Source organism: Diuraphis noxia, unplaced genomic scaffold, assembly GCF_037042655.1.
Source record: "Diuraphis noxia isolate RWA-SAM2 unplaced genomic scaffold, SU_Dnox_SAM2 contig0001, whole genome shotgun sequence".
NCBI lineage: Eukaryota > Metazoa > Arthropoda > Insecta > Hemiptera > Aphididae > Diuraphis > Diuraphis noxia.
The window spans coordinates 60,781,004-60,791,518 of record NW_028301711.1 but is presented as its reverse complement, the minus strand read 5'-3'; the positions used below and the strand labels follow the sequence as shown (position 1 = coordinate 60,791,518).

Below are 10,515 nucleotides of genomic sequence, written 5' to 3'. Positions count from 1 at the left end.
TGTTAGTCCGCTAATAGTTAATATTTTGCGCAAAACGCACTTGTGTTGCATTAATTCATTTGATTTTTTTTTTGCGTCCATTTAATTATTTATTTTTCCCCCTTTTGTGTAAACCTACATCATGGCTTCGAGCGGCGATGAAGCACGAGCCAGGCGGTTGGTCCGTCAATGCGAAGTAAAACGCAAGGGTTACATGAATAAAATTCGGTCAGTTTACGATTTGGCTATCCGTAGTGCGGAAGATACGTCGGTAGTGCCTCAATTATTAGTTATGGTAGAAACACTAGATCAGTTGTTAGCGTCGTTCACCATTGAAGATGAAGCGTTTTTAAATCATTTGATGGATTTGGACCGGGACAGTGAATACCCCGACATGGAGGGCGTCGAGATGTTCAATTTGGTTTCTTTTGCTAAGGCAACAGCTAATCGCTTTATGCAATATTGTCCCGATCAAACTATTGCGTCCACGCACGGCGGTTCACAGGCGTCGCTGAATAATGTCGATCAGAATGTTCCAAAATCAGACGAGCAAGCGGTTCCTGACAATGTGGTTGTGGATGTGAACCCAAGTGAAGCACGATCTAACAATGCAGGTTCTCTCCGATCTGATAGCGTTCCAGTCTTCAAGCCTGCCCGCCTGCCCGAAATCCCGTTGCCCACGTTCGAGGGTGACATTTATGAGTGGATAACTTTTCGCGATCGTTTTATTACATCGGTAGATCGTCGAGAACATTTGTCAAATATTGATAAGTTTTATTACTTGGTGGGATGTTGCAAAGGGGCAGCCCGAGACGCTATCCGCGGAATTCCGGTATCAGATCATAATTACAAGTTGGCGTGGTCCACTCTTGAGGAACGATTCCACAAACCCCGTCTGGTTGCATGTTCCTTAATTGAAAAATTGTTAAGTGCACAACGAGCTACCTCAGAAAACCTACCCGAGTTGAACAGATTATTGGTGGTATTTGATGAAGGTGTGTCGTTACTCGAATCCCTGAATATACCAAATTTAGGCGATTTTATATTATTTTCAATAGCTTCACGGTGCTTACCTATTTACAGCATTAAATTATTCGAAGCGCAATTATCCAACGGTTTCCCTACAGTAAAAGATTTATTGACGTTTATAAAATCACGTGTGGCCATATTGGAATGCATTCCACGGGAGTCTACATCGAAACAATCAAACTCTCACAAAGTTACTAAGACTGCGTCATATAATGCGAGGAAGCCGCCGCTGCACACTTCTATGATTACAAGCAACAACCCGCCCAAAGCAGCACAGTTTTGCAAATGTTGCAAGGGTACTCATGATCTAACGTCATGCCCGAAATTCAAAGGTTGGACGCAAAAGGCGCGTAACGATTGGGCGCGAGATCAGCGGATATGCTTTCGGTGCCTGCGCCCCGGTCATTGGGTAACCAAGTGCAAATCCTCGAATGTATGTGGTCAGTGTTCACGATGGCATCATTCGCTATTGCATTCAGTCGGATCTACAGCGCCTTCAAAGGAAGAGAACTCCTCAAAGGAGGGACAATCGGACATTGCCACCCCATCGTCATGTCTTGGTCAAAATACGTCGCCTTCTGTTATTCTTGGGACAGCGCTCATCCATATGCCTGATAATGTCGGTGTGATGCATACGGTGCGAGCGCTTATCGATTCAGCCTCACAAATTAGTGCAATTACCTTGGAGTGTAAAAATCGTTTAGGACTCCAGATGCGTAGATGGACAGCTCCTGTGTCCGGCCTTGGTGGTGTTTCGGTACAAAACGTTCTGGGAATTGTCCATTGTCAGGCCCAACCAAGATTTTCACCGGATCCAATCTTCAACTTCGATGCGTGGGTGTTCCCGTCAATTACGGCTGAGATGCCACGGCATCCATTGCCACATTCAATTGCAGAAAGATACAAACACCTTGCTTTAGCTGATCCATCGTTCATCAATCCTGGTACTATTGATGTTTTATTAGGTGCGGATCTGTTTGCTCAAATTCTAAACGGAAAGCGTGTGTCGGTTGGTGATGCTTTTCCGGTGGCCTTCGGAACCGTATTTGGCTGGACTGTCATAGGACCGGTCCCAACATCGCTACCTAATGTTTTAATATCATGTCACGCATCATTGACTACATCGGTGGAAACATTGCTGGAGAGGTTCTGGGCCCTCGAAGAACCAGACGCAGCACCTGAAGAATTTACGCAAGAAGGACAATGCGAATCTATATTCCGTGACGGATGTACTCGTGATAGTTCGGGTCGGTTTTGTGTACCACTTTTGTTCCGTCATTCTATTTCCGGTGACACATTTCGAGGATCACGTGCCTTGGCTGAGAAGCGTTTCGAGCATTTGGAGAAGAAATTGGCCAATGACTCTTGTCTTCGGCGATTATATTGTGAGTTTATGACCGAGTATCTGACATTGGGACATATGTCCCCAGCCAATTCCGATGGTGACTACTTTATCCCCCATCATGCCGTCTACCGTCCTAATGATATCGATCCGAAAATACGTGTAGTATTTGATGCTTCCGCGAGGTCGTTTTCGGGTGTTTCTTTGAATGATTGCTTGCTCCCGGGACCGAAATTACAACGCGATGTTGTGGATGTTTTGTTATTGTATCGTGTCCACCGTTTTGCCTTCACAACCGACATAAGCAAAATGTACCGTCAGGTGTCCGTGCTTCCATCACATCGGCGGTATCAACATATATTGTGGAGATCGTCGCCTGAACAAAAGTTGCAAGCATATGAGCTTAATACTGTCACCTATGGAGTCAACTGTGCCCCCTACCTCACGATCAAGGTACTTCAGTCCATTGCAGAGCAAGACTGTAATAATTTTCTTTTTGTAAAAGAAGCATTATTATATCAAACATACGTAGACGACATCTGCGTAGGTGGTGACACGGAAGATGACGCCCTTTCCCTTCAAGATGGTCTTATTAAGGTTCTAAATGGCGCTGGTATGGATTTGAAAAAGTGGGCCAGTAATACGCCCGCCATACTTGATAAGGTTCCTTTCGAGGACAGGACATGCGAACCATTGTCGTTAGATGATTCTGCTGGCATCGGGACGAAAGTATTGGGATTACAATGGTCTCACCAAGAAGATGCATTTGTGTATAACCTTCAACCCGAACAACACGTCTCCACGAAACGCGGTATGTTGTCATTGATAGCGCGGATGTTCGATCCGCTGGGACTCTTATCGCCTGTCACCTTTTTCGCTAAAACATTGATCCAACGTGTGTGGAAAGCCGGGCTTTCGTGGGATGAGCAACTGCCTCCAGAGATTGCGGAGCCTTGGCGCAAGTACGTTGTTGACCTGCCCAATCTGAAATGTATCCGCATCCCTCGATTCTTAGGCACACGCCGAAACATGCAGTGTTCAATATGTGGGTTTTGTGACGCGTCGTCAATCGGATATGCTGCCGTGGTGTATCTCAGAGCAGTGGATTCGTCGGGTCGTTCTACGCTTTCGTTGCTGGGAGCACGATCTAAAATTGCACCAGTGAAGTCAATTACCATTCCACGACTGGAACTCTGTGCCGCCTTTTTGCTCGCTCGATGGATGGCTCGCCTGATCGTCACATTAAGCCTCAAACTACAGATCCTTGACGTACATGCTTGGTCGGACTCCACGACGGTTTTAAGTTGGTTAAAGTATCCACATGATTCATTTAAGGTATTTGTATCTAATCGAATTTACAAAATTCATTCTCTCGTGCCCAATTGCCAGTGGCATTATATAGAATCAGCCTTCAACCCAGCGGATTGTTGTTCACGGGGACTTACTCCGTCAGATTTCATTAAACATGATCTCTATTTTAACGGTCCACCATGTCTGTATCTGTCATCTCAACAATGGAACCAGTATACACCGATTAATACCGCCGATCAATTGCCTGAATTTAGGATTCAATCATCGAAGGTGTTGGTTATACAAGAAGAATTTGAGTGGTATGAGCGTTTTTCCACTTATGTTCAAGCAGTTCGAACCACTGCCCGTATACTCCGGTTCATCACGCGATGCAAAAAGCAACCAGTTTATAATGGGTATCTATCCCGGAAAGAGCTCGACCAGGCAGCACTCCTGATTGCGCGGTCGTCGCAACGTTTTCATTTCAGTATGTTGATCCGTGAATTGTCGCAGGGGCAAGCGCCCTCGGCACGACTATTGGCGCGTTTGCGTCCGTTCCTCGATAGTGAAAATTTAGTACGAGTTGGCGGTCGGTTATCAAGATCGGATTTGTCTGATAACCAAAAACACCCATTGCTGCTGTCAAAGACTTCACATTTTTCTGTCCTATTAATTCGGCATTGGCATGACATCACAGGTCACAGTGGTCCACAGATCGTTTCTTCGTTGGTTGGTCGTCAGTATTGGATATTATCGGTACGCACATTGATCCGTACGATCATTAGCCGATGTATCACGTGCGTACGCATTACGGCCAGAAACCCTCAGCCAATAATGGCGGATTTACCATCTGCACGAGTGACAGAATGCCATCCGTTTGCGAGGGTCGGAGTGGATTACGCAGGTCCCTTTTCAGTAAAAGAGAACCGGCTCAGGAAGCCACGCCAGTACAAAATGTATCTTGCCGTTTTTGTGTGTTTCACGGTCCGAGCGGTACATCTAGAGTATGTATCAGATTTGAGTACCGAGGCGTTTATAGCAGCATTACAGCGGTTTGTGGCTCGCCGGGGTCTGCCTACCGATATTTACAGCGATTGCGGTACGAATTTTGTTGGGGCAAATAATCTACTTCGCACTCTGGTCAATGACCCATCGTATCGCGACCAACTGACAGCTAGTGTTCATTGTACGTGGCACTTTAACCCTCCGGGTGCCCCTCATTTCGGTGGTTTGTGGGAGGCCGCAGTGCGCTCATCCAAAACATTGTTACTTCGCATAATGGGGGAGCACACCTTCACAATCGAAGAATTTGGAACAATTTTGTGTAGATGTGAAGCCATTTTAAATTCTCGGCCAATTACTCCCGCTTCGTCCGATCCCGCCGAACTCGAATGCTTAACTCCAGGCCATTTTCTGATCGGCAGACCATTACTTGCTGTCCCAGAATCGGAAATTCCAAATGAAACGCGTCCCTGGGTACAGCGGTGGAAATTGGTCAATCAATGTGTCCAAGCATTTTGGCGTCGTTGGCGAAATGAATATCTTCAAACGCTCCAGATGCGGAGTCGGTGGCTTGATGACGTCCCCAACATAGAAGTGGATGATATGGTTGTGATAAAGGACGCTCAAACACCGCCTTTAAAATGGCGTATGGGCCGCGTGATCGAAGTATTACCAGGCGCTGACCAGGTCGTCCGAGTCGTTCGACTCCGAACCGCTACAGGTATCCTTACCCGTCCGGTGGTAAAGGTTGTCAAACTTCCCACCAATCTCTAGGGAACTACCGCCTATTTAGTTTGCCTTGGTTGGGGTTCGCGTTATATTATTCTATTTATTTATACATATTTTGTTTTATCTACCCCTTTTGGTTTTTTTCCTCCGTCACTGACTCCTCCACAGTATACATTTTTTTTTTTTTTTTTTTTTTTTTTTTTTTTTTTTACTAGGCACTTCGCTTATGATTCACGGGAGAAAGTGGACATGTATTATAGATAAATGCCAGAGAAAATTAAGGGCATATTGAAAATATTGTATTTATAAGCCCTGGCATTTGAATTGTATAATATTTGGAATTCGATAATTTTTTTGTATTATTATTTATTTATTTTTATTTATTTATTTATTTTTTCTTTCGTTGTATTATTTTATGTTGAACCTTCCGGGTTTTTAAACCAATTTCATCGGTCAAAACGGGTCCAATGTCACCCAGTCACTTACAGCAGCCTGAAGTCGTCGAGCTAGCATTGTTTTGTAGTAAGACGTGCACGTCTTACTAGGGGGAGGATGTCGGATATCGCCTTTATCGATCGATCACCGGTCATTAAGATAGTCGAGATCGTTCTAGAACCTTCTAGACTCCCCACTCGCCACTCGTCCGCTCGTCCATTATCTTTACCGGGGTGTGACGGTGTCACCGGCGAGTCGGACATGAATAGTAGTTGTCGCCCGACATTCGTAGTCGGACAGTGGTCGCCGATGTGAAGGTGCTAATAAATGCACATCGAAAGGCCTTTCTTTATTATAATTTGCAGCGTGTAATATTTCAACCGCGTATCAATTTATACTGACACGCGTTGTTTGTTGTGGCGTTCCGACAACGTTGGATTTGATCCTTCTTCCTTCCGTTATTTGTGCGGCGTTTATGGATCTTTTATACACTCTTATACGAAGAATTCATTCATTGTGCCAGATCGTATGTATGTACTCTTTGTATCGTTAATTATATTAAATATTGTATTATTTGGTTAAGGCCATCAAGGTCTCATGTAAATTTATTGAATTAGTTCAATTCTTGTATTACTGAATTGGGCGCCCAGATATATATTTATATATTTAAATTTGATTATTTCTATTGTATTATTTGATTATTTATTATTTTGAATAGTACGGCGGCGCTTTGTGCCCGTATCTAAAAACACAGTATTTGCGTGTTATTTATTTACTTTTTTTTATTATTCAATCTCCATTATATTTGTAAAGTGTCCTCTTTCTTCCTTCGTGGATTGGAGCAGTGCCTAGGAGGTAAGTTTTGAATACGCCGTGGTAAGGTATACGCCACAATTATTAAATTATTTAAATGTAGCCGGATCGGTCGATGGCTCTGGGTCGACAGTAAGGGTTCGTGCCACACCAAACTTATACTTGGCTTTTAAGGGCATGTGTACAATTCCAGCCTCATCTGCTTCTGCTGAACGCAAATTTTCTAAGGTAAAACTACTAACTTATTATTAATTCATTTTTTTTAAGCTCTGCTGTTAATGTGCAACAAAAGTATTTTGAAGTTTCATTAATTGAGTAGTACTTATGCTTAAACCTTTATAAGAAATGTTAATTAAGTGCTCTAAACAAATATGTTATTAATTAAACCCATTTTGTTATGAATTAAATATTAATATAGCACCTTTTTACAATTTTGTACTAAAATTATAATGCAGAATTTCACCTTATTGTCGCAAGACCCAACATGTTATTATTATTAAAAATGTAACAATATTGAATACAGAAATACACTAAATTTGAATGCTGTTTAAATTTTAGATTCTGAGCGGAGCGATGAATGTATCGCTTTTACCATGATGTGTGTTTTTTTTTTTTTTTTTGTGTCTGTCATCACGTTTTGGGGCAGTAAAAATGCTTGGATTTTTGACTTCAGTACCTCGTTCGATCAGAAAGTGAATCTAGTTGGTACTTTAGGAGTAAAAAATTCTAAATACTTTTCTAAATAATTGAGAAAAACAAACTAAAAATTAAGGGAAAAACGGGAAATTTTACGCACACTCATTTTTCGACAAAATCGATTTTGGTTTTTGATGTAACTTTAAAACAAATGACCAGAGATACATGAAATTTTCACCTAATGTTTATATAAGTATATTCTATCCACCATGCAATTTTCAAAGAAATTCGACTTAAGTTCAACTATTCATAGGCATTTCAAATTTTCGATCATTATTAGTTTTTTTAAAATTAATATCGATAAAAATTTATTTGTTAGGCAGAAAAGCTTGAAAATTTAATACAAGGCGCTTAACATATTGTTACAATAGCAGTTGAAAAATAAAAGAAATTCATAGTCACAATTTTTTTTTATAAGCATTCAAAGTTTGAATTTTGACAAAATACGTAAAAATCACGAAAATTCACAAATTATTTTAAGCTAGAAATTCATAAAAAATTTTCTTTTTAAATCTAAGATTTAAAAATTTAATACAAAATTCCTTACAAGTTTTTCAATCTTTATCACAAATAAAAAGTCACCGGAAATTCAAATTAAATTTTTATGAGCATTTGAAATTTAAATTTTTCCAACATTGGATTTTCACTTTTGGCGATTTCCTTATTTTGGTGTAACTCTAAAACAAATTACCGCAGATTCTTCAAATTTTGACTGAATGTTTATATAGGCGTTTTATATATTTGATAAAATTTTCAAAATATTTAGATTTGTTTTGAGCTGTTTACTGACATTTTAATTTTTCAACTTTTTTAGTTTTTTTTTCTATAAATATCGATAAAAATTTATTTGTTCGGTAGAAAAACTTGAAAATTTAATATAATGCTTCTAACACATTGTATCAATAGAAGTTAAAAATTATTAAAAATTCGTAGGCACGATTTTTTTTTATAAGCATTTAAAGTTCAAATTTTGACTAAATACGTAAAAATTACGGCAATGTTCAAATTATCTTAGATAGAAATTCATAAAAGTTTTTCTTTTTTATTCTAAGATTTGAAAATTTAATACAAGACTCCTAACATATTTTTACAATAGAAGTTGAAAAATTAAAGAAATACATAGTCACAATTTTTTTTTATAAGCTTTCAAAGTTTGAATTTTTACAACATATTATGTAAAAATCACGAAAATTCGTAAATTATTTTATGCTAGAAATTCATAAAAAATTTTAATTTTATATCTAAGATTTTAAAATTTAATACAAGGCTCATTATATAGTTTTACAATAGCAATTGAAAAATAAAAGAAATATATAGTCACAATTTTTTTTTATAAGCATTTAAAGTTCAAATTTTGACTAAATACGTAAAAATTACGGCAATGTTCAAATTATCTTAGATAGAAATTCATAAAAGTTTTCCTTTTTAATTCTAAGATTTGAAAATTTAATACAAGGCTCATAATATATTTTTACAATAAAAATTGAAAAATAAAAGAAATGCGTAGTCACAATTTTTTTTTTTACAAGTATTCAAAGTTTGAATTTTGACAACATATGTAAAAATCACGAAAATTCGCAAATTATTTCAAACTAGAAATTCATAAAAATTTTTCTTTTTAAATCTAAGATTTGAAAATGTTTAATAATCTATAATATATCCTAGACAGATAAACCGTCTTCGCTCAGAATCGTTTTTTGTATACAATGATATAATATCATTGGATTCAAATTTAATTCCATCCATTACAGTAACCCACTTGTAACCTACTGTACAGCAGAGCGACATACACGACTTACCCGCTTTTTTAAATATCTTATTATTAACCTTCTTATTAAATTAATGTTAGGAAACGAAAAAAAAAGTGATATTAATTATTTAAAAATTAACAATTTTTTGTTACTTTTTTGTAAAAAATAAATTAATGATTTAAGGTGCAATAAAATGTATAAGTATATTTATTCCGAGTACAAATACAATTTGTATGTACTTAGGTAGGTATAATTGTTAACACTTCATTTTTATTTATCAACAGTTTAAGATTATTAAAAACCGATAACGATTAGGACAAGAAACTAAAAATGCATGATTTTGAGAAAATCGAGTTTTTAATTTTTTCATATCTTAAATCACTGATAAAAGAAAAAGTATTTTATTTAAATGTTTTAAACTTTGGTATTATATAATATTATTAATTATATTAAATGTTTTAAACAAATTTATTGTGTTTAAATACTATTAAACAATGTTTTTTAGTTACTACACTATTGCATTTTAATATTTACTTTAAAATTCCTATAAGAATGTAGAATATAACTTAGTAACTAAAAATATAAACAAAAAAACTCATTTGTATTTTAAATGAAGTCCTTTTATTTAAAATTATAAAAAAATCAAACATTTATGATTATTTTTTACCATATTTAGTGAAATAGTTATTAAATAAAATTTAAAAAACCTTAAAATAATTTTTTTTTATAGTTTTTTTTGTAGTATTTTTTTTTGCTGGAGCAACTTTCTTGATGTTTGATGGTAGCTTATTAATACTTGAATTTTTACTTGACTTTGGTCCGGTACTTTTTTTATTTTCAGTAGATAATTTATCATAAAACTCATGATACTCAGGCCCGTATTTAAAAATTTGGCGCCCCCGGGCATATAATTTAAACCCCCCCCCCCCACCACCACAGTAAATAATAATAATATAACACTAATTATTTCGTTCGTAATTGATTCTTTAATATTAAAATCTAACTAAACAATTGATAAATGAAAATCATTTAATACTTTTTTTAATTAACAAATTATAAAATAATAAAACATAAAATTACCTTTTTTTAACCAACAAATTAAAACATAATAAATTTTTTTTAATTAACAAATTATAACAATAAAACATACAATTTTCTTTAGTTTTAATGTATTTATTTCCTGGCTTGATTATTGGCAAAATCTTCAATTATGTCGCTATAATTAAGCTGATGAGTTAATTGAGATTCAATATTTAAAATCGCCAATGCATTCAGTCTATCTGTGGATATATTTGACCTTAGATATGTTTTTATACGTCTAAGTGTCGAAAATGACCGCTCTGCGGTACAATTAGTCGCTGGAGTACAAAGAAACATATGGAAAAATATCCTCCAACTCATGTTTTTTCATCATGGTACTCATATCAATTATACTTTTAGGATAATATT

General features: G+C 36.9%; 1 protein-coding gene across 1 annotated transcript; it reads left to right on the top strand.

Annotated features, from left to right (window-relative positions):
- The first annotated feature begins 121 nt into the window (after positions 1 to 121).
- On the top strand, positions 122 to 5,416 carry LOC149061113 (uncharacterized). The gene has a single exon (XM_089230842.1). The coding sequence runs from the start codon at positions 122 to 124 to the stop codon at positions 5,414 to 5,416; it is 5,295 nt and encodes a 1,764-aa protein (XP_089086968.1).
- The last annotated feature ends 5,099 nt before the right edge of the window (positions 5,417 to 10,515 follow it).